The sequence below is a fragment of the Sus scrofa genome, chromosome 11 (genome assembly GCF_054392235.1).
Source record: "Sus scrofa isolate SSC_HxYL_T2T_F1_AM1 chromosome 11, Sscrofa_HxYL_maternal_Yorkshire_Landrace_v2.0, whole genome shotgun sequence".
NCBI classification, from domain to species: Eukaryota; Metazoa; Chordata; class Mammalia; order Artiodactyla; family Suidae; genus Sus; species Sus scrofa.
In genome coordinates, this window is record NC_139393.1 from 58,395,499 (window position 1) to 58,421,434 (window position 25,936).

General features: G+C 35.7%; 1 protein-coding gene across 50 annotated transcripts in view; it reads right to left on the reverse strand.

Moving 5' to 3' along the window:
- RBM26 (RNA binding motif protein 26) overlaps window positions 1-25,936 on the reverse strand; it is an 83,046-nt gene that overhangs the window by 35,970 nt on the left and 21,140 nt on the right. For 16 of the 50 annotated variants that reach the window (XM_084982059.1, XM_084982050.1, XM_084982049.1 and 13 more), the window contains exons 2-13: window positions 20,815-20,933; window positions 20,176-20,312; window positions 16,490-16,578; window positions 15,430-15,647; window positions 12,621-12,881; window positions 11,630-11,869; window positions 11,038-11,208; window positions 10,532-10,687; window positions 6,484-6,595; window positions 5,234-5,393; window positions 2,038-2,202; window positions 981-1,112 (exon numbers count right to left, since the gene is read on the reverse strand). In XM_084982059.1, the coding sequence (XP_084838185.1) occupies window positions 981-1,112; window positions 2,038-2,202; window positions 5,234-5,393; window positions 6,484-6,595; window positions 10,532-10,687; window positions 11,038-11,208; window positions 11,630-11,869; window positions 12,621-12,881; window positions 15,430-15,647; window positions 16,490-16,578; window positions 20,176-20,312; window positions 20,815-20,933 (1,960 nt within the window). Of the gene's footprint in view, window positions 1-980; window positions 1,113-2,037; window positions 2,203-5,233; window positions 5,394-6,483; window positions 6,596-10,531; window positions 10,688-11,037; window positions 11,209-11,629; window positions 11,870-12,620; window positions 12,882-15,429; window positions 15,648-16,489; window positions 16,579-20,175; window positions 20,313-20,814; window positions 20,934-21,014; window positions 21,072-25,936 lie in introns of those variants that run through there. The other 34 variants (XM_084982064.1, XM_005668491.4, XM_084982067.1 and 31 more) reach the window with 8 other exon arrangements.

Consider the following 25,936-nt stretch of genomic DNA (forward strand, 5'->3'; position numbering starts at 1 on the left):
GTAAAATAAGAGGTCTGAACCAGGTGATTACTTAAGCCCCCTCCACTGACACGGAATCATTAGTGCTTAGACTCTTATGTTGACAAGTAGAAAGTCTGTACATTCTAAATATTAAATCTGAGCAATTAAAACCCGTGCCTGTTTCTTGAGCTTAAAACAAACACCATTCTTTCCTAAAGCGTGTTTGTTTTATAGCCAAATATACTGTATTTGGTAATGACATAGGCCAACAGGATAGAAACAGGTTTTTTTTTGTTTTGTTTTTTTAAGCATCTACTAATTTACATTGTGCATATTTAAAAAAAATTTTCAGGAATTATCTACAAAGACTATTTTAATAAGGTGGCATCCATTAGCTAAGTAGTATACTACATCCTAACTATTTTACACAACAAATACTGAAACATCTGTAGACAAAGGGAAGTTCAGTTTCAGAGACTGAGGGTGCAGAAACAAGAAACTGCCACTCAAGTGTGGAAGGGAGTGGGAAGGGAATAACATATAGAGAAGAGAATTTGAGAGTCAGAAACAAGTGATGCAAGTTCTCAGAGAGCTGTCTAAGTAACTTGAAAGTGTAAGCTTTCCCTTCCCAAAAGCTTTCAGTTCAGTCTACGACATAATTATCTCTGGAGAAGCATTCCAGTTAAGTAAAAGATGATAGGGGGAAAAAAAGATCTACTGAAACTTTACTTTTCAGGCTGTTTTACTGGAAAATTATCTCCTCTAAAAAGTGAAAAAGAATTCTTTCCCATAAATAAATATTAACTATTGAAAAGAATTTAAGATTCAAATACTATAGGAAAAGCAGACTGTGAAAAAGTTAGGATAAAAAAATTTTAAAGGTGGGGTTCAAATATATATAGATAATATTTATGTATAAAAATATACACACACACAATTAACTATAATTCAAATCACCATGGGAAATTAATTTACTGAAAACTTATGATGTGATGGGCACTATAAGATTTTTCATTTACCTGAGGAAGGTCTGAACTGGCACTCTGGGCTTCTGCTGGTTCAATAGTACTTGAAGGTACTGGACCCAACCGCTCTTTGACTGACTGCTTCACAACAGGCAAAATGGGCTGCTGAACTAAAGGCTGCATTACCTCAGAACAAGAAAAAAATGTTAAACAGGCTGAACAGTTCATGAGCACGCAAAGTAATCTCTGTTATTTTGTTACTAAACTGCCCATACAGAGAAAGTTTTAAAAGTACAGCTTATAATCAAAACTTAACCTCCCAAATTCCTTCATGCCATGTATACAGGTGTACAAAATATTTATAAAGTAGAGGAAAAAATTAAAATTCACCCTTCACTATCTTCTGTCTCTCTCTCCTCTTTCAGCTCTAGAAACAACAAATTAATCTTTACATATTGGGAGTTCCCGTCGTGGCGCAGTGGTTAACAAATCCGACTAGGAACCATGAGGTTGCGGGTTCGGTCCCTGCCCTTGCTCAGTGGGTCAAGGTTCCGGCGTTGCCGTGAGCTGTGGTGTCGGTCGCAAACGTGGCTCGGATCCTGCGTTGCTGTGGCTCTGGTGTAGGCTGGCAGCTACAGCTCCGATTCGACCCCTAGCCCGGGAACCTCCATATGCCGCAGGAGCGGCCCAAGAAATGGCAAAAAGACAAAAAAAAAAAAAAAAAAAAAACTTTACATATTGACTGACTGGCTGAATGAGAGATGGATAGAGGGAGAGAAAGACTTCCAAGATGAACCCACAGTCTGAGTTTCTAAAATACATATATAGTTACCATGTACTGGAGAGAATCCCACCTACCAGGGACTATTCTATATGACTTACACGAATCACCTTATAATTATCTGTACTAGGGATTAACATCATAATAAAATGAGAGAACAGGTTAGAGAAGTTAAGTAACTTCCTAAAGTCTATATCTAGTTAATGATGGTAGAGCCAGAATTTGAACTCATGTCTGATTATAATGCACCTGCTTTAAAAAAAAAAAAAAACATCTATGCTAAGAAGTTTCTAAGAAAAGCATTTAATTCCACATACACTTCTCTCTTACTTTTGGAGAAGTAGTTTGTAACTGCTGGGTACTTCCTTCTCTGTGCCAATAAACCTTAATAAAGCGATTATTTAGCACTGCTTCTGTACTTGATATTGCTTTCTTTGCTTCTTCATATGTTGCAAATTGGATAAGGGCACCTTCAGGATCACCATTATAGGCAACCTAAGATTTAAAATATTAAGAACTGTGAATTTGCAAATGAATCTGTTGCTTCATACAGTAAAATTCCCCAAGAAATAAAATACTGGTCCTTCCAAGTAGGAATCCAGATTATCATAGATTACTTTTACGCCAGAAAAAAAATGGTAACTAAGGATCAATGAGGATGTAGGTTTGATTCCTGGCCTTGTTCAGTGGGTCAAGGATCCCGTGTTGCCATGAGCTGTGATGTAGGTTGCAGATTTGGCTTGGATCCCGAGTTGCTGTGGCTGTGTCATAGGCCCGCAGCTGTAGCTCCAATTTGACCACTAACCTGGGAACTTCCATATGCCTCAGGTACAACCCTAAAAAAAAAAAAAAAAAAAAAAAATTCCACTTTTTACCCCCAATATTAATACTATGAGAAACAATCCCTATGTCAATGAGTGATGTTAAGATCCACAGAGTCAGGAGAAGGCAATAAACTACTTTAAAAGAGGTGATCTCTAACCAAAAATTATAGAAAAATCCATCTGTAAAATTTTCTAAATTGGTAATTCTCACAAGAGTATTTCCAAGAGTACAAGAAAATTTAAGGGAAAAAAAAATAAAGAACAACATAACAACAGCAATAATCACATTTTATACATAAGTCAACTGAGATTCAAAGAGTATGTAATCTGGAGTTCCTGCTGTGGTGCAATGGGATCGGTGGCATCTCTGGAATGCCCAACCTGGCTCAGTGGGTAGGTCACAGCTGTGGCTCAGATTCAAGCACTGGCCCAGGAACTCCTTATGCCACATGATGGCCCAAAAAGAAAAAGAAAAAAGAAAGAATATGTGATTCTGTAGACCCATACAGTGAATAAGTAGATCTAAGGCTTTTTTAGTATTTAATTTTCTGTTCTTTCAATAATACCAGTAATTTCTAAGGTGTGTCACATAAACTACTGGTGCAAAGCAATACAAAATAGAAACTAAACATATAGACCTTGATTCAAACTACCTGGCTCAAACCTTGATTGTTACTCTCACAGGAGCATGAGCAAGTTATTTAATCTTTCTATGCCTCCATTTCCTCTTCCATAAAAGGGATAACAATATCCACTCTGGAGTTGTTAAGAATTAAATAAGGGGGGAATTCCCATCATGGCACAGTGGAAACGAATCCAACTAGGAACTATGAGGTTGTGGGTTCGAGCCCTAGCCTGGCATTGCCATTAGCTGTGGTGCAGATTGCAGATATGGTCCAGATCCTGCATTGCTGTAGCTATAGTATAGGCCGGCAGCTGTAGCTCCGAATGGACCCCTAGCCTGGGAACCTCTATATGCCGCATGTGTGGCCCTAAAAAGCAAAAAAATAAAAAATTTAAAAAGAATTAAATAATAATTTGTGTAAACCAGAGAGTGTATATGTGTGTATGTGTATATGTAAAGAGTATTAAGTATTCAATAAATAATAGCTATAGGGAATTTAGGCAGCATTTTAATAATTACACATTTATTTAATTTAAAACATCAATTTCATTGATATGTCCTATTAGGATAAAACTAAATGGTTTTTTAGACTAATTTTTTAAAAACATATAGTCTATAAATAATAATGTAGGCAGTATACAGATACATCAAAAGGACCAGTATAGAGCTATCAACCTCACTAGTAACTGAGGAAATGCAAATTGAAACAATGAGATACCATGTTTTAACCCTCAGCTTTAAATTGTTTTTAATAATTACTAATGTAGTTAATTGTGTAAGGAAAAGAATATTCTATGAACTTTTTTATGTCTAGATCTAAATGTAGTAGATCAAGGTGAACTGCCATAAAAAGATATTTATAAATATTCAAGATAAAGTACAAAAAAAACTACAGGGTAATATGTATAATATGGGCTCATATACTTTTAAATACATATTTTTAAGTTTGCATACTGATTTATAGGTAAATATATACTCACAGAAATATAAAACAAAAAAATCCAAAAACAACACATGGTAAACTGTTACCAAAACATAATAATATTATAGGGATATTTGGGAGAAAGAATAGGAAAAACACAGTGCTGAAAAATACTTTCTGTAAATTCTATGTAAATCTCTGGTGCCCTACCCCAAGCATGCATGCACTGTTTCATCTATTTTTATTATTTTTAAAATATTTTTCCAAAATATCAACTTAAGCTGTACTCTCTAACATTTATTCTTATTTTTATCAGATTATAGGAAATAATTGTTTTAGTTGAAAAGAATGCCATACAAACAGGAAAAGAAGCCAAACATCATCTCAACACTTTCAACGTATCACATAGTATAAACTCAATATTAATAACTTCACAAGTAACATACACCTAAGCCAAAGTTTAATTTTAGGTGAAATCAAATACAAATTACACTGAATTTATTGTAAAAGATGTTCAAAAATGGTAAAGGGAAAAGCAAATATTTAATTATAGACTACATTTGGACTCCAGAAGTATCCATTATATTTGTCCCACCATTGGAGTTCCTGTGTGGCTCATCAGGTTAAAGATCTGGCATTGTCATTGCAGTCGCTTGGGTTCTGCTGTGGTACAGGTTCAATCCCTGGCACATGCCACAGGTGTGGCCAAAAAAACCCAAAAAACAAAAACGACCAAAAAAATGTGTCCTATCACAGAGATGGCAAAAATAAATCTGACTTAAGCATAGTGCTAAAATGAAACTGAGGAAATGAAAACTACTATAAGATTAGATTTTACCAGAGTGGTTATTTATTCAACTTTGCTGTAATTTTATGATAACCTCTATTAGGTAAAAACTACATAAAACTCTATTAGGCAAAAACTATTAGGTAAAAACTACATAATATGATCAATTAAAACTCCTGCATTTTCAAAGTAAATATGTTATCACACTTTTTTTTATAAAGTTTCATTTCATACCTAATTTTCTAAATTTAGAATATTAGCAAATTTTCTATAATATTTCTTTATAAAGGTATTTTTCTTACTATATTAAGGTTCCCCCCCGCCTAAATAATTACACAAAGACAACAGAATCACTTCATAGCTCTTACCTGTAAGTTAACCAAGGTTCCAAATCGACTAAAATGCTCATTAAGTTTGCTGATATTATTTAATTCTGGAGGAACTTTTCTAAGTTCAAGTTTGGTATTCTCATTTCCAAACTGAACCTTTTTCTGGAAGCCTGGGCTGTTTGTTCTATTAAAATTTGGTCTGTAACAAAAATCAAGTTAATATATTCATTTATAAATCCTGATCCCTATTAAGTACAAAGGATTACAATTTAATCTTACAACTTAAGTCCAACTTTTTTTCCAAATTGAAATTGCTAGTTGAGAAAGGAAATTTAATTTTTTTTTCTCAAAAAATGATGTTACCAAATTAGTAGTTTTCATCTTTCATGGAGCCAAGTGAGAAGGGCTCTTCCATATCATTTGTTCCTTTCCACTTCTATTGCATTTCTACTTAAAATTTTCAGCAGGAAAGGTCTTTGTACCCTCCTTCAGTCAATATGCATATATAACCTTTGCTCCATTTTTGTAAAAGCCAGCTTACTGAAATGTTTCCTATTTTAAAACATTTATTAAAAGCAAGCAATGACCATCAAAACCTCTTTCGAACTTAAAAAAAAAAGTCAGAACTAGAGACCACACATTTGACACACATGAAGAAAGGGGCAAAACTGTGGCCCAGGGAAGTTATACTGCTTGCCTTAAATCTCAGAATTAAAGGCAGAATCTTTCTAGAAATTATCCATTATTAAACACACGTTAAAGCTCTGAAAGAGTTATCCTGGTCTTTCTTCAAACATGCAAATTTATAAATGAATCATCAAACACACTAACATTCTGATTCTTGTTTCTCTTCCTTGACAACTTCAGTGCCTATCCAGCCTCCCCCACTTCAGTAAAAGATTGCTTTCTAACTCTTAACAGGAATTGCCCACATGTGATAGCCTTCTCCCAGACCTGACGCAGACTTCCTTCCCTAATAGTGGGCTCATGACTATCCTTTAAAAAGCTAGTATTCAAAAATATCGCTAAGCTAAGCGGTGGGGTTTTTTGGGAGGTAGGAAGAGGTACAAATAGGAAAATTGTGCACTCAACCACCACACCCTTTCTATAAGAAAGTACCAGACGACTAACTTACACATTTTCGGAAAACGAATATTATATATTTTAGTTGGGGACTACCTACAGAAAAATTGTATTTTTAAAGAGAACATTATACTGTCACAGTAATAACGCAACTAACCTAAAAATCACTGCAAAATAAAATTCCTCAACTTTCCCTAACAGCTTACTTATCAAACCAAGTCTTCTTTGTAGGAACTCCAGGCTCCCCAGAACCAATGGTTCTTTTCCTTGACTCTGAATCCACGACTATCCTCATACTGCTTTTATTAGGAGGCTTCTCTGTTTGGAAAAAAAAAAGAGAAAGAAAGAAAGAAAGAAAAGAAAGCATAGATTAACATTTTCTATTAAACACAGCCACTTCCTTAAATGTGCATGAAAAACAAAGTCCTGGCTTTTTGTCTAAATATACATTTCAGAAAATATAGAAATAAATGCATATCTAAATACAGTAACTTAAGGATTTTAACTTATTTTGAATTCCTTCCACACCTAAATGAAGAAGAATCAGTAATTCTCATATGTCAAATTAATAACAAATAAATCACATTGGTGCTTTGAGTTTATAGTTTTGAAATCAAATGCACAATCTACAAGATTCAAAATTTAACAATAGTCCAAAGACCTTTAAGAACTGGTAACTTAGAGGAGTTCCCTCTGTGGTGCATGGAGTTAACGATCTGGTGTTGTCTCTGCAGTGGCACAAGTTTGATCCCCAGCCTGGCAGAGTTAAGGGTCTGGTGTTGCCGTGGCTATGGCAAGGTCACAACTGTGGCTTGGGTTCAGTTTCTAGCCCAGCAACTTCCATATGCCATGGATGAGGCCAAAAAAAAAAAAAAAAGGAATTGATAACTTACAGTTGTGAATGAAGTGGGTTGCTTATTTAACGTAATAACATCATGCTAAACTAAAAAAAGGTAAAGATTTAACACTTTAACACTGTGCTAACGATGTGCAAAAAAGGAAGTTCCTGCTGTGGCAAAGCAGAAACGAATCTGACTAGTATCCATGAGGATGCACGTTTGATCCCTGGCCTTGCTCAGTGGGTCAGGGATCTAGCGTTGCCTGGATTTTTAATTAATTAATTTATTTATTTATTGTTCCTGTGAACTGTAGTGTAGGTCACAGACTCGGCTCAGATCTGGTGTTGCAATGGCTGTGGCATAGCCCTGCAGCTGTAGCTCCAATTCAATCCCTAGCCTGGGAACTTCCACACGCCTGAAGTACTGCCCTAAAAAAAAGAAAAAAAGAAAAAAAAACTGTAAAAAATCTGCTTTCAACCTTTAACATCCATATAGTTTGACAAACACAGAACTACATTTAACCTTTATTTCCAAATGACACCAAAGCTTAAAAACATGACAACCCTAGTTCACACAGAAAAATACATTTTAAAATTCCTTTTTAAAAAAATGAATAAATCATATAAATCCTATTCTGAGTATTTCTAAACACATAAAACCAAAAGGACTTAAGATCTGTTTCAGGGAGTTCCCGTCGTGGCGCAGTGGTTAACGAATCCGACTAGGAACCATGAGGTTGCGGGTTGGGTCCCTGCGCTTGCTGGGTGGGTTGACGATTCGGCGTTGCCGTGAGCTGTGGTGTAGGTTGCAGATGCGGCTCAGATCCCGCGTTGCTGTGGCTCTGGCGTAGGCCGGTGGCTACAGCTCCGATTGGACCCCTAGCCTGGGAACCTCCATATGCCGCGGGAGCGGCCCAAAGAAATAGCAAAAAGACAAAAAAAAAAAAAAAAAAAGATCTGTTTCAGCACAATTTCTCTCATGGCTGCCACTATAATCTCCATGCAGATCTTCCTACCAAATCCGTTCTTCCTCTCAGTGAATGATAACCTGTCCAATTATCCTCATCAGAAACCTTGTGTCTTTCATTACACCCTCTCCATTACCCCTACTCCCACATTCTAAGTCCCCAAATCCATTAAGTAACGAGTGCTGTCAATTCTTCCCAATAAACTTAAATCCTTTACTTACCACTGTCACTACCCTAGTCTAGCTACTATCATCTCTTTTCCAGAATTTTTCAAATACCTTTAATTGGCCTCTTACTAGCACCCCCCCTTCCGACATCCCTCATTCCCTCTGTTCCGATCAAAAAATTCTTTCAGTTTCACAGAAGCATCACAAAGTACATGTGCTTTATCTACCCCCCTTTTCTGGCTAACTCTGACTAATCCTACATCTCCACAGCAGATCAGGTGGAAACATTCAGTATCTGTTATTGCAGGCATTCTTAAGGTAAATTGCAGTTTCTTTGCCCAGAGGTATCTTCACAGGACCAGTTCTGCAACAGGATTTTTGCTTTAATTCCTCCTTCCCAAGTCTATTTCACTGACCCTTTTAGAGAGTCTTTGAGATATCCGATAACTTTTTCTACTTTAACATGTCTTTATCTGAAGGTTCACTATGAAAGGCAGTGATGTGTTAGTTTCAACTCAACTATATTCTCTCAAATTCTTATTTTTATTCATTTAAAAGAAGGAGTGTTAAACACAGAAGCAAGTTCCTCTTGGTATACAATCAGTAAATGTGTCTATTAGTCCTATATACTGTGTTTTCCTCCAGTATCCTTTTTTAATTTTATTTATTTTTCGGTTCTGTGATCTCAGAGGATATAAATTAAACTTGGTATAAATTTAAATGTTCCTGAACACCTCCACCACAAAAAGTTCTCTGAACACTCATGGTAGATGCTCAGAATCTGATAGTTTCTAATAAACAAATAAAAAAGTGAGAAGTGTAAGTACACATAATTTTACTAAACTGCATTAGTTAGTTACGAACTATTACTTATTTAAATAAGATGGACTTTTATTCACAATAATGCAGGACTCCAACTTTTTTTTTTTTTTTGGTCTTTTTGTCTTTTAGGGTTGCACTTGTGGCTTACGGAGGTTCCCAGGCTAGGGGTCAAGTCGGAGCGATAGCTGCCGGCCTACACCACAGCCACAGCAACGTGGGATCCAAGTCACATCTGTGACCTACACCACATCTCATGGCAACGCCAGATCCATATCCCACTGTGAAAGGCCAGGGATCAAACCCACATCCTCACGGATGCTAGTTGGGTTTGCTAACCACTGAGCCACGATGGGAACTCCACGTGACTCTTTTTTTAACTAGAAAAAAAAAATACAGCAAGGAATGACTGGAAAGAAAATGGCATTTAAAAATCAGCTGAAGTAGTTAGGGAAAAAAAGATATATTTTTATTGGCCTACATAATATTTTCTGTAATGTCTGGCAATCCCTCATTCCCCAAAATAAAATATTACCTGCGGCAAATACTCCATCTTTCAAATTTATGTGAACTTTCCATCTTCTGAACCTTCATACCAATTTGCACCTCCTGCATAGCACTTTTCCTGCCCTGACTTGTGGATCAGTCTAAAGTCTATCTTCTCTCACTTAGAAATTATATCAAAAAGCCTCTCTCCTTTAAGATAATTTTCAAAGCTAATGAGTCACTTTCTAAAATATAATTCCTTCTGCTTAAAATATTATAAGCAAACCAATATCAAATTCTCACATGTCAAAAGTAAACAAAAATTAAATACGTATCAAGCACTAAGTCTGTACAGTTAATTTCATTATCCAAACTACAAAAGAATCTATCATTAGGAATTAAAACATTACTCTTAAAAGTTTAAATGAACCAGGAGTTCCCGTTGTGGCACAGTAGAATCCAACTAGTAACCATGAGGTTGTGGGTTCGATCCCTGGCCTCACTCAGTGGGTTAAGGATCTGGCGTTGCCGTGAGCTGTGGTGTAGGTCATAGACACAGCTCAGATCTGGTGCTGCTATGGCTGTGGTGTAGGCTGGCAGCTGTAGCTCGATTTGACCCCTACACTGGGAACTTCCATATGCCGTAGGTGCAGTCGTAAAAAAGCAAAAAAAGAAAGAAAAAAAAAGTTTAAATGAAGCAATTAAGACCACAAATGATAGAATATACCTCCAAGAAAGCTAGAAAATAAGAACGTTTGGGAAATTCCTTTCCCCCTGGATGACAGAATAAAATGTCACCAATACCACAAATAAGGCACAGACGTTAATACCTTTTCTCTCATATGAGACCAAAGGAACAAACATAATCATCAGCCCTTACTCAACCCCAACATACACAGGCCCAACTGTTCTTTATAAATGTTTTGTCACTCTTGAAACTACAAAAATGATAAGAAGAAAAGATTCAAAATAGTACCTCTGGGTGGCAAATCCATATCCCCTGATGTTAGTCCTATCAAGTTAGGTCTTTGTGCATGTACTCTGTGTCTATACATAGGTCTGGAAGTGTTTGTTATGCTTGGGGCTTCAGGATTGTAGCCATCTGTGTCATATGTATCTGGTAATACAAAAACTGTAATTAAAAAACAATTATATCCACTTGGTAATTTTTTACATTGATAACAGAAAAGGTAAACTATATAAGGAGGTAAAATATAAACTATATAGCATATTACTAATTCATAACTAACATGTTTTATATGTATTTTAAAAATAAGTTTTATAAAAATAAAATGTTACTAAAAATGTAGCTTTTTAAAAATTCTGAGGATTAAATTTAATGTATATTCACCATGTCTACATTTTAGTGAGCAAAACAGACCTGATAAAGTAACTCACTCTCTAAACATTTAAAAGTTCCTCAACTAAAACTCTTTCCTAAATTACATTACATTATTAACATAAAGAGGGCCAAAACTGCACCTGCAGTAAAAAGAGAGGGTGGAGCAGGAGGAGGCTGGTGATGAATGCCAGTTGTTACTACAGTAGGAACAGAACTGGTTGCAGAGTTTGGAGGAGCATCCATGCCAGATGGCTGCAAAGGAGGAAGTGGAGGTGGTGGTCCTGTCAAAACCAAAGAATAAGAAATATCATCTGAAAGCAAACAAATAAAATAAGTTACTGTATATCCAAACATGATATTCTCATTTATCAGTCAAAGTATAATATCTACAAACACCAAGCTCTTACAACTGTATTAGTTTTCTAGGGTAAAACATTTGTTTCATGTATATCAAAACGGGTTTGTCTTAAGCAATACATGACAACAGGCAGCTAGGGTGCATCAGTGCTATGCATAATTCAAGAACATCCCAGACCATTATAAACCATAGGATTAGCAGAGCATGCAAAACAGGGGTATACTCCAAATGGGAGCATCTTGCTCTTAGTTTCTAGAAGGCATCTACAGGATTATTCTAGCTACTTTTAACAAAAGCAAACATCAAACTCTTAACTTTTATAAAACACTATGAATGGATAGATACGAGGAACAGGCAAACATACATTTACTTACCTGTGACAGGTGGTAGACTGGGTGGTAATGGGCCTGGTGGTGGCACTGGGGGTCTCAGATTCACAGGTGGGGGTGTAAGAATAGGTGGAGGTGGAGGGAGTCCAGGAGGAGGTGGTCCTTCAACAACAGGAGGCTGTGCTGGGAAAGGCAGCATACCAGGAAGATTGACATCTTCTACAACTACTGGGTCACTTCCATGATCAAAAGGGCACATGTCTCCTCGCATACAGAAACCCTTTTCTGTGAGGAAGAATGGTTAGAAAGAAATATAAAAGGTGTTGGACATATACATTTTCTCTAAGTTAAAAAAAGTAACGATGGAATATTTTTATTTTGGGGCAAGTATAAATAACCATATCATAGGAGCTACCTACCGATTTCTAGTAATACGAAATACTTATCAAGTGATACTATAGTTAACATACATACTAAAAAAAAAAAAACAAATCACCATATTAAAATGAGTATACCTAGCTAACAAGACAGTATAAAACTTTCACAATTTTAATACTACATCTTTAACACAATTTACAAAATTTTTACAGTAAAATAGAGTCTTCAATTCATTTATAAAATTCTTACATAGGTGATAATCACATTTCTATATTCTACTTACATGTCAATAACCACTGATTTCTAAAGAAGTAAGTTTTGTCAAGAATGCTTCAGTAGCCAATACCCTCATAAATAATTCAGTAGATACTACCAGTTTGGTAAATTCCAAAAATATGCTAGACTTACGTGAAAATAAACACTACCATGAAGCTGATATTCAACAGTCAGCAGTGACTATTAGTAATACTAATATATTACTATTAGTAATATAGTAAGACTTTAGTAATATACTGAGGAATTATGAAGTGCTTGAAACTAATTTCCCACTATTTCTAACAGGTGAAGTCTTCGAGTAACTATGTGGAACCTAAATTTACAGAATTTAATCAGATGGGAGTATTAATTCCGTACTTCAGGAAAAAGTTGACAGTCTTACCATCATAGTCTCTACACCGCTTCTTTGGCATTGGTGGTCTTACATATGAGTTATGGTCCACTTGGTCTTCATGAAATTCAGACCAACTTTCGGTAGTGTTATTACCATGATGAGTAGGAGCAATTACTGTAATAGTGCTGCTCAAAGTAGGTACTGGGTAGTGGCCGGATGAAATATTAGGTACCGAAGAGACTGGAGTATAATTGTTTTCTAACGGATCTGCTCTATCCAGGTCGTATTTAGGTTTTACCAGATCCCTTTCTGCAACAAAATATAAATGACTTATAAAACCATACTCTCTAAAAAAAAAAAAAAAAAAAGTCCCAAATCTAATTTTACACAATCCTCCTTTTAAAAACCACTCAATACGAAATTGGTACAACATTATAAATCAACTGTACTTTAATTAAAAAAAAAAAAACACACTCAACACACAATGCTTCAAGATAAGCTATTTCTTTTCAATATGACCTAAACTAAAAAAACACACACAAAGTTGCTATACTTAATGATATTTTTTTGGAGTTTTATTTCTAGAAAAGAGATCTTTAAATTTTCTTCATTACAATCTTAGTATGCATAACTTCAGGCGACAAAGCAGATTATGCAAAAAAGTATGGTTATTTTTTCCATGATGAACATTTAGTTGTCACCCATCTAAAGGTCTTAGCATGGCTTTTTACAATTAACACTATTTATTGACGATGAGAATGGAAGAGTAAAGAAGAAGAAAAAGGAGTTCATAATAAACATGAACAAAGAAACTAACTGGGCCAAGAAAAAAGATAATAAGATCAGTTATTCTTTTCATAATACACACAAGAAGAAAAATTATACATGTTGAAAATGACATGCTCTTGCAAACACATATATCTGAAATGAAATTTTTTTTTTCTTTTCATGAGTGTAAGTTTTACTCAGGGTCTTACTGAAGATTAGCCCCCAGGAGACAACCACTCAGTAACTCTGAGTAAACTTCTCTGAAGAGGTACAGGAGAAGCCAGTCTACATATGAATTTTTTGGCTAAGAAAGTACTTGTATTCAAGCATACATCTTGGTTGTGGAGCATATACACAATGGAATATTACTCAGCCATTTAAAAGAATAAAATATTGCCATTTGCAGCAACATGTGAAGTAATAAGCCAGAGAGAGAAAGACAAACATCGTATAACATTATACACGGAATTAAAATATAATCCAAATGAACTTATTTACAAAATAGAAACAGACCCACAGGCTTTGAAAACAAAGTATGCTTATCAAAGGGAAAAGGAGAAGGGAGGGATAAATTAGGAGTTTGGGATTAAAGTATACACACTACTAAATATAAAATATACAGTCAACAATGACCTAACGTATAGCACAGGGAACTATACTCAATATGTTATAACAACCTATAAGGGAAAAGAATCTGAAAAAGAACAGATATAAATAACTGAATCACTGGCTATACCCCTGAAACTGACACAACACTGTAAATCAGTTACATGAAATGAAAATTTTTAACCATTTTCATAATTTGAGGTCTGATATATACAATAAACAAATTTAAAATATACAGTTTAATGAATTTTTATCTATGTACACATGAAAATTTTAACTGTTTTCATAATTTGAGGTCTGATATGTATATATAATAAACAACATAAACAATTTAATGAATTTTTATCTATGTATATACACTGGTGAAATTGAACATTACCAACAAAAAAATGTACATACTCATCACATCCTTGTGCCCCTTTATGATCCACCCCTCCTATATTTCATCCCAGGCAACCACTGATTTGTTTTGTCATCAGAGATTGGTTTGCATTTTCTGAAATCTCCCCCCGCCATACACACTCTTTTTTTGTGTGTGGCTTCTTTCACTCAGTGTAATTATTCTGAGATTTATTCATTTTGTTGGATGTATCAATAGTTCTTTCTTTTTTATCACCACTCAATGGATATACCACAATCTGTTCATCCATTCACCTGTTGATGAACATCTGGACTGTTTCTGGTTTTTGGCTACTACAAATGAAGCTGTCATGATCATCTGATATGTCTTTGTATGGCAGTAAGTTTCGTTTCTCTTAGGTAAATACCCAGGAGTGGAATGGTTGGCTGGGTCATCTGGTAGGTACAGGCTTAACATTTTTTTCTTTGTCTCTTCTAGGGCCACACCTGAGGCATATAGAAGTCTCAACTTAGAAGACTTAGAGGTCGAATTGCAGCCGTGTCTGTGACCTACACCACAGCAACGCTAAATCCTTAACCCACTGAATAAGGCCAGGGATCAAAAAGCATCCTCATGGACACTGGTCAGGTTTATTTCTGCTGAGGCACAATGGGAACTCTAGGCTTAACATTTTTAAGATGCTGTCAAAGTGTTTTCCAAAGAGTTCCAGCTTATTTATCACCATCTTCACCAAGACTGGGTAGAGTCAATCATTTGAATTTTGATCACTCTGATGGTTGTGCAGTGGTAATTCATTATGGTTTTAATTTGCATCAAATAAACTTTTTAGGGAGTTCCCTGGTGGCCTGGCAGTTAAGAATCTTTACACTGTCACTGCTATGGAGTAGGTTCAATCCCTGGCCTGGGACTTCCATATGCTGCAGGTGTGGTTAAAAAGGTAGAAATAAATAAATAAAAATTTTATATTTTTAAAAAGTATTTGCTTGGACTACAGAATATATCAAAATAGAAGAAAATGAAGATAACACTGACAAAATTTAAATAATTTTTAAAAACCTCAAATACAAAATTTTTTCACAATAAATGCATCAACCAAAATATACATATATACGAATTATTTACCCCTGCTTCGTGTCCTGCTTCTGCTTCTAGTCCTGCTTCTATCCCTATCCCTGTCACGAAGCCTCTCTTTACTCCAACTTCGACTCCGACTCCTGCTGTAACTGCGACTTCGTCCTCGTCTTCTATTGTACCGGTCTCTGTATGAATCTCTTCGGGGAGGGTTTCGATCATAATCTCTTTTGCGAGAACGATCATCTTTTTTCCTCTCATCACGACTTCTAAAGAAATATATGATCACTTCTATAAAAACAATTTTTAAGTGGATACAGGAAAAACTCCAACTAAATGCAAAAATTCTATTTTATTCATGTAACGTGATTCTTTATCCCAACATCAGAATACAAACATAGGAAATCAAACCAAAAACCTGAACATTATCTGCTTACGTGCTTTAAAACCCCTTTAAAGAATAAAAATATATAATAACTCTTTTGAAGTCTTAATCCCTAGTTTCATAAACAAAGCCATATATTTATATATTTAGGAATCTATACATATGTCCTATAGTATAGTGTCTTATACATTATCTCATATTTATAGGTTAATATCACACACATGCCATTCAATGCTTTTGAAGCCTTAATGGGGAAAATAATTTATTCATACTAAAGGGAAACTTTGGGCAGAAAAAGGTTGTATGTTAAGACTTTGCTAGGGGGTTCCCTTGTGGTGCAGTGGGTTAAGGATCTGGCATCGTTACTACAGCAGCCTGGGTCACCACTGTGGCATAGGTTCAATCCCTGGCCTTGCAACTTTCACATGCTGAAGATGTGGCCTCCACCCCCTCACACACAAAAAAAAGACTTCAATGGAATTTGAAATTAGGTATAAAAATAATAGCAATGACTAATGCATGCCAAGCAATGTCCTCAATCCCACTCTGAGGACTTACACATCTCACCTAGATATTCTTGGTAGAAAAGAACTGAGTTATACTCTCCTTGACCAATAAAAAAGAGTAGGTATTAGCTGCCTTTATATAAAAGAAAATCAATTCTAAATATTCATATAAAAGATAAGCAATGTCCAAATATTGAACATGGTTTAAATAATCAATCACCTATTTTCTCTGTATCGGGAGCTTGACTGAGGAGGACTATGATTTAGCCTTCTAGAAAACTTCTTCTCTCGCTCTTCCTCTTTTGTGATCTGATATACAAAGAAAAAGGTGTGTAAGTTTAACAGCAGATATTCCTTGACATATTACTGTTTCAATGACTTGACCGATATTAAAATAAAGGAGCAGTACATTCTTCTTGAGAGAGCATTCAAAATAACTTTCTAAATACAATCGTTTAACAATAAAAGACAGACTTGCTAAAAAGTTCAAGTATATAGTAAACAAATTCATACATGTTTATCTTAGATAACAGTAGTGAGAAAACATTTTAAGCAAGTGTCCTCATATTTACATAATTGGTGGAAAGCAAATTTTATTCCTTCTTTCAAAAGTCCATTCATGTTTTGGTCTTACGGATTTGGTCTGGCAGCAAACACATTAGAGGATAAGGGAGAAAGCAATAGAACTAACCAAGTCATAGAAAAAGAAAACATTTGGGAAAACAATATATAAAGTGAAACCAGTTCTCTAGCTTCTCTTAGCAGTATGACATATATATTCCTTTCCTACAGTTCATATCATATAATTTATAGAAACCAGCCCTGGAAAACATTCCCTTGATCAATGCTACTTTCTCTGGGCTGGAGTTTTCCATGCTGCCCCAAAAACTGGTTCTACAGGACACTGATTGGTATTATGGGGGGCGGGGGAAGGATTTAGAGGATAAATTGAGGAAATACTGAATATACATGTCTATAAATAGGACAGAGCTCAAGATTTTGATTTTTACTAAAAACCCTAAGATAGTCTGATGCAGATAGTCTACAGATGGCATAAACATGTCCCATTTTATGCCAGGTGTTTCAGCATCCCTCTGGGTAAAAGCCTCTCACTGTCACATATCCAACACTGGATGATAAAATTAAATGGAAATCCTATCAACAGATCAAACTCTGAGGAACAGTGCTTTTATTTTTTTGGCCACACCCATGGCATGCAGAAGTTTCTGGGCCAGGGATCGAACCACACCACAGCAGCAACCCAAGCCACTGCAGTGACAAGGCTGGATCCTTAACCCACTGTACCACAAGAGAACTCCAAGAGAAACAATATTTACTAAAAGCCTTCTTTTAACAGTGTGCCTTTTTTTTTCTTTAAGTATTTTTTTCTACTCCTCCTACCCATTTAAAACAAACAAATGAAAAATACTGGGAACAAATAAAGCCCTCTTGATGTGCTTTTCCCCTTCTCTTTGCTTCCATGCACTCTTTCAAGTAATTTATGTAGACAGATCATCATACTCCAGAGTACATGCCCAACTGGAAACTTTTATAACACCCACAGCATTTAAAATCCAGACTACCACCTGACATTTCAGGTCTGAAAGATGAGGAATAAATATCCTTCACAACTGGTTAAGACAACTGTGGTGAAATATTATTCTATCAACAGTTATAAGACAGGCTTCACCATTAATTCATTTGGAGGGAAGACTTCTTACTGCTTCTCAAAGCAAGAGTCCCTGATTTACTAAAGTTTTTTTTAAGAATTAAAATATAATTTGCAATTATCTGTAAAAAAAAATTCTGGAACCAACCAAGATTTCCATCAATGGGAAAAATTTTAATTGATTATTACATATCTCTATGTGGCATAAGCAGCTGCCAAGAAAATAATATCCACTACCTCATTTTTCCCTTACTAACAGAATCTGTTAGGTACAAACATGCAGTTTTAAAATTAATTCTGGTCTTCCCCTGCAGACAGACATGATTGGGGTGTTTTATGTGTATATTTAAGTAGCTATATACACATACATGTGTGTAAATATGTTCAGTATAGAGATAAAAATACATTTGTGAATTACTATATAATAAATTCATAAATATATTATTACATAATAAATCTGTCTTACATAATCTGGAAAAAAAAAGAGGATCGGTGAGAAAAAAAAAAATCAAAGGTCACAACCACATCACCCACCACACAACAATCTCTCAACAATTAACAGCAACTGTCATTTATTGAGAATGTACTTTGTGCCACATTCTTCCAAGTGCTTCACAAATACTATTTGTACTGTTCCTTTACAATAACCCTGTAATATTTCCATTTCAGGGCAGAGGAAAAGGGATGAAAAAGTAATATTTTTAAGATCACAAAGCAATGGCTAGGAAAGGCAAAATTTTAATGGACTTGACCTAAAAATAGGCTAACCACAGAAATATTACACAATAGCTTAATTGTCAACATTTTTGCTAAATTTACAATCTTTAAACATCATATAGATGAGATTTGAATTATTATATGGTTGTTAAACAAGAATAGTAATCTTGTATAAAAGGTAAAACCGGAGTTCCCGTCGTGGCGCAGTGGTTAACGAATCCGACTAGGAACCATGAGGTTGCGGGTTCGGTCCCTGCCCTTGCTCAGTTCACGATCCGGCGTTGCCATGAGCTGTGGTGTAGGTTGCAGACGCGGCTCGGATCCCGAGTTGCTGTGGCTCTGGCGTAGGCCGGTGGCTACAGCTCCGATTCAACCCCTAGCCTGGGAACCTCCATATGCCGCGGGAGCGGCCCAAGAAATAGCAACAACAACAAAAGACAAAAGACAAAAAAAAAAAAAAAAAAAAAAGTAAAACCTTCAAAACCTCTGAAGTATAAAATCATTTCCATTGTTCTGTGAAAGTCCTTTTATTTGACTATCTTAATAACCATCCCCTACTGGGAGTTCTGTTGTGGAGTAGCAGAAACAAATCCAACTAGTATCCATGAGGGTGCCAGTTCAATCCCTGGCCTCGCTCAGTGGGTTGGGAATCCAGCATTGCCATGAGCTGTGGTGTAAGCTGCAGACACTGTTCAGATCCTGAGTTGCTGTGGCTGTGGTGTAGACAGGCAGCTGTAGCTTCAATTTGACCTCTAGCCTGGGAACTTCCATATGCCATGGGCGCAGCCCTAAAAAGCAAAAATAAAAAAATAAAAAAATAGTACCCTACAATATGTATGTAGGGAGAAGCAAAAAGATTTACTGTCAATCTAATTATTTTCATAGAACACAGATAATAAGAGTCCTTAGGATACTGTGCAGAAGAGTTAAAAATCAGGCCTGAGACTGTTATCTTTAGAAAGGGCTACTGACAAGGTTGCCCTTGGCTAGAATCTGCAAACTCTGATTTCTGGAAGGTTCTCATCATTCCCTGGAAATAATAGCTCACTATGCCTGAACTGTCTGGATAAACAATATGATTTATGCTGAACATTTGCTTTCCTCCTCAGACTCTGAAATTTTGGTATATACAAGGCTGAAGGAACCTATGTGACCAGTCAACCAGACCTAAATAAAAACCCTGGGCACTATCTCTAATGCGCCTCCTGGTTCACACATGCTGCCACTATTTGTTAAATGCATCCTGTCTGACTCAACTGGAAAAGGCCTCTGGAAGTCTGTCCCTACTTTCCCCCCAACTTTGTATACACTTTTTTCCCTTTGCTGACTCTGCTCTGTATCCTTTCACCGTAAGAATCATAGCTGTGAATATGACCTTAGGCTCAGTCCTGTGAGTGGTCCTTGTGAAACAGACCTGGTGATGGTCCTGAGGACTCCCAATGGATACAAAAAATAAAACTTAGTTTAATTATTCCAAATACATTTTTAAAGAACATGTAAAATTTAACACAAATTCTTACCTCTTCTTTTTTTATATCTTTATCTTGGTGCTGAAAAAATTCTACCTTTAAGCTTCCTGATGATGGCTGCTCTGGAGGAGGTAGATAACTCTTTGTATTCACAGCATCAAAAAGCTTTTCTACAAATATCTGTGTCTCTGAAAATAAAACCAAAAACGCCATAGATTAAAAGATATTTGCTAAGATATTTAATCTCCATATCAAATTTCAATATGATGAAATATACTTTGACTTTTATAAATCTAAAAAACTATACTAAGACCAATAGCTTCCCAACTAATGTGCTATATCACAAGTCTCATAGGGATACTGATCCATTCAGTTCTCAGGGTACTAAGAGCTAAAATGACAAAGACTCTGGGTAAGTCACTACCAGCCATGACTAGTCTCTGTATATTCTGCCCAATGTGCCAAACAGAAATATTATCATTATCAAGATGCTGGCAAAGTGAAAAAAGTTGAGAAGCACTGTGTTATATAACATTCAAAGTAGGTTCCTAAGCAGCAAAATCTTTCAGTCATTTTCTTAATCTTTTAAGAAAAAAAATCATCATTCTTTAAGAATGACCTCCTTTAATACTCTGTGAATCTTATTGTAAATAACTTATTAAAGTAGTATTTTTAAGCCAAAGATCTTACCTTTTTGAAGAAATACATCCAGTTGATCAATACATAAGGCCTTTAACTCTTTTTCACTTTTGTCTTTCTTTACCAAAGCAAGAACATATTTTGCCAGGGCTGATGGATCTGCATCACAGCTGAATAAAAAAGTAATGTTGAAGGAAACTGAGTCATAATCAACTGCACATTCTACAAATTCCAGTAACAGACTAACTTACTCAATATGATAGTCTGAGTTATACGTAACAAGCATCTGGCTCATAGAAAGCAATGTTATCATCTGTGTGGGGAGAAAATAAGATTATATATTTGGATTGGCTTATGTATGAATAAAAAATATGTAGAAGTATAAACAAATAACTATGGTTACTTGTTGAAGAGGGCAGAGAGGGAGAAGTTAAAGTGAAAAAGAAACAGGATCAGCAAAGTTTTTGATGCCTGAACCACAACCCAACCAATTTTTAAAAAGTAGATAATTATTTTTCAACTGATCTAAAATTGTCTATTTAATTAAAGATCACTTTACAACTTAGGATAAATAACAATAAAGTAATAGCAATAGCTAACCACTAACACTTACTGAAACCTCATTTGTGCCATGAACTGTGCTCCATACTTTATACACTGTATTTAACAATCATTTTATTAATGAAACCAAGTCTCAGAAAAAAAGCTAAGCAAACTGTCCAAAACCCCATATAAGTTAGTAACAGAACTAAGATTTAAAATTAAATTTCTTACTCCAAAATCCACACTCTTAACTACTACACCAGATAGTCCCTTACAATGAGCTACCCCAAAATCAGGCCTTCAATATAGTTGGTGATATAAACATCCAGTTATAGCCACCAACTCTCTAACCAACGCCTCCTTATATCCTTAGTTGCTGTCCAAGGCAGTTTTGCTCACTTCCTCTGCTACTCTCCCCTCAGAGTCCATTATTTCAAACAACCTCTAAATTCCTCAACTATATCTGCCTCACTTTCTACTAGTCCTCTATGTCAACAACTTGGCAAAATTTCAACTTAGAATCCATTCCCACACCAGCTTAGATTTAATTTTCTAGCTTGGCTTAGTTCCTTGCCAATAACATAAATAATGCTCATAAAATCAGATTTTTGAAGGATACAGATGACACAAAAAGAATTACCAATCATGGCTTTTAAAAAAGACAAATATATTAGGGAATTATATATGGGAGAGATGACTACAAGTAGAGGGGGGATAGGATATCTTAATAGCTCATCTGAGGAAAAACATACTTGATACATGACATCCTTCAATTTATTTTTATTGCTCTTTATTCTAACAACTGTCAGCAATTTTAACTCTAACAATAATAAACACAAAATAGAGATTCCATATGTTCTACCAAAAGTCAAATGCTAGACTATTAATAAGCAAACCATACACATTAAAGCTAAAAATTACTTAATACATTTCCAAAAAGCCTTAATTCCCATACATAGCCGGAATGTAACAATTCTACAAAAGTTTGGCAGTGACATGTTACTAAATCAAAAACTACAACTTAAAGACAGTGAACAACTTTGGCTGCACAGCAGATACACCTAAGGAAAATCTGACTGCAGGTGAATCGATAGGTCTAAATCAACCACCTGCATTTTGTTTTGTCTTATAAAAGCTGTGGAGATAAGTCTGATAGTGTCAGAGTTGAGAATTACTCTATTAAGGAAGACTGCCTAGTGTGCACCTTTGTGGTGATTGTGTCTTCAAACTCTTCCATCTTCCCTTGAAAAGGTAGAGACCCCAATTCCCCACCCTTTGAAAGTAGGCTCAATTTAGCACCTTGCTTCTAAAACAAAGAGAATACATCGGAAGTGATAGTATTTGACTTTTAAGGTCAGACACCGTTTGGGTCATAAAAGGCACTGTGGCACCCGCCTTGCTCTCTTTCTGGAATCATTTATTCTAGAAAAATCAGCTGCTACACTTCAAGGACACTTAAGCAGCCTTACAGAGAGCACCATGTGGCTACGAAACGAGGGTTCCAGGGAAGACTAAGGTCTCTTGACAATAGCCACATACGAGTGAGCATGGAAGTTGATTCTACAGCCTCAGTGAAACCTTGAAAAGACTGCAGCACTGACCAAGAGCTTGACTACAATCTCATAAGAGACTGAGACAGAAATACCTTGCTAACCTGCTCCAAATTTCTGACCCACAGGAATGATGAATGTCATGGATGATAAATGTCTGCTGTGTTGCTAAGTTTCAGGGTAATTTGTTAGCAATCATAAATCAACTTTTCTCATAGATCTAGTTCCATTTATTTACAAAGACTTGAAGTTAGTTATAATTTTAAAAGGAGGAAAAAATTCATTTCAATGATATGTGAGGTTTTTAAACACTTTCTCTTTGAAATTTATTTCAATTTATTTACCTTACACCAACAACTTTTTAAATGCAGACAAAATGATTTGTGGTAAGTTAATTTTTTTCATGTTTATCATGAGCACGGAAGTATTAGATCTGTGATGAAATAAGCATAAAGAAATGGGACAATAACTTCGTGATATATCTACAGATATACCTATATCTAGCTATCTGGTAACACTGCATAAGAAACCACAAAACACTATTCCTGTTAGGTAACCCAAATAAATACAACCAACTAAACATTAACCTAATTAGACACAAGCTAAACATACTTCAGTTTACTGAGAATCACTGTGATATATAATACTATCACTAGGTTATACTGTTTTATTACAACTACTCTTAATGAACAAATTCATATTCTCTACACTGAGCCCAAATGCTGTAATTTGACTGAATATTGGTTTGATAGTTGCAGTGAATTTTCAATTTAATAACAGACTTTAGAATAACCATCACTTTACATTTCTCTTGGCTAAACACCAATCTATTCCATTCCCTCCTTTATTTATTTATTTATTTAGTCTTTTTGCTATTTCTTGGGCTGCTCCCGAGGCATATGGAGGTTCCCAGGCTAGGGGTTGAATCGGAGCTGTAGCCACCGGCCTACGCCAGAGCCACAGCAACGCGGGATCCGAGCCGCGTCTGCAACCTACACCACAGCTCACGGCAATGCCGGATCGTTAATCCACTGAGCAAGTGCAGGGACCGAACCCGCAACCTCATGGTTCCTAGTCGGATTTGTTAACCACTGCGCCACGATGGGAACTCCCCTCCATTATTTAAAAGACACTTTAAAAGAGAATTAAAATGTTAGCAGATAAAAAATGTGGAGAAAGACCTTTGTGATTTTTTAAATTATTATGATCTAGACTATAAATTCATCTTCTATAAAAAGCAAGGTAAAATTCCTGAACAATCTTTGCTCAACATCTATTAAACTCAATTCATATCAAATCAAGAAGCAAAAAAAGCCACAACAAACCACAATAAATTAACACAATATTATACACAAAAATGCTAAATATCTGAAATAGCCTGAGAGGCAAACTACTTCTTGAAATTTGTTGGACTGCAAAGTACACAGTAGAAGCAAGGTTTATAATTTCATATTTAATGGCAAAACAGGTGAATATGCATTTGGGAGGTAATAAATTTTCTTAAGTCTTATAGGAAGCCATTTCATCTTTGTTTCAATGCTTTTGAAAACTAAACAAAAAAAGGACGTACTTATAAATTATAGCTAAGTAAAAGATAATCTGAACTACAGAAGTTTAATAATATACCAAAATGTTACAGATCAGGGACAAAAAGCAAACTGTGCATTCTCTCTTCTATGTATCTTAATTAAAAGGACCAATGCTACTTCATCTGAATATCTAGCAATAATAACCTGCTATGCAAAATTTAATGAAATGTTTAAATTCAAATCAAAACGAAATTATATTCTTATTCTAAACAAGACTGTTCATGAGATACTTTACTATAACAGTTGATACTGCTGTTGACATTTGTGATCTGAATGATACATTATCTCATCAGAGCTATTCTTGACCCTCTACTATACTACTAGCATTCTGGAAACATGAAAGAAAAGTGGGGCCGAAATCTTTCAGATCAGGGAGAGAAAAAAGACTCAGATTCTGAATATGTTAAGGACAAAGAAAAAAGGCTGAAAGAGTGACAAACTTCACTCCTACCTTAGAAAATAGGCTAAGTTCCCACTAATTCTTTGTTCCATAAGTACTTCTAAGCCCAGAAAAAAACATTATCTGCCCATAAAGTATGATTCTGACCATACAGTGTTCCAACTCCAATTGCCCTTCTGTATATGAGTGTTTGGGGCGGGGGCGGGGGGGGAGAAGGAAAATACAAAGAAAACCAGAAACTACAGAATAAGGAAACCACGACTTACCAACAGCATGTGCAAGGTGGGGTAAAAGGGGAGTAACTAAGTATTTTAAGTAATGAAACTCAAATGAGATAAAGTAGGGAATGACTGGAGGAAAACAAATCATAAAGATGCAAGAAAATATAAAATTGAGAACTAGGGAGGAAATGGTATAGCTTCTCTGTGCAGCAGGGGTGCCACTGCTTTCACTTCTAGGTGCCACTTTTTATAAATATATAAACAAACTCAAACACTCTTAGAAAATGACCAGAATGGTAAATGGTTATCATTATCACATAGCTAGCTAGGGATTCTCAGCTTGGAAATTTGAAATGTCAGAGTGAACTTGGTAGATATTCAAATAATTGAAGAGGTATCACAAGTTAGAAGGATTACATTTATTCAATAAATCCTCCATGGGATATAATTAGAACCAGTAAGGGGAAACATCAGATTTTGGCTTAAAATAGAGATGGGATTTTTTTAATAATCAGAGGCCTCCCAAAGGCTGAATAAAGTGCCTGAAAGAAAGTGAATTCTCCATCTTTAGAATGGCCTCAAACATAAACTTAACAGCCCCTGGCAGATAAGCACTAGATAGACAGTGAATCCCTCACAAACCCCAAAGAGTATAATTCCTAGGTTTAATTTGTTCGTGGGATATTGTGTAGATGTATAATATACCAGCTAATACAGCATTCTTTTCAATTACTGATCTATAAATATTAGTAACAATTTTTGGGGGGAGGGGTGCCTGCAGCATGTGGAAGTTCCCAAGCCAGGGATCAAACCTGTGCCACAGCAGCGACCTGAGCGGCCGCAGTAACAATGCCAGATCCCTTAGCCCCC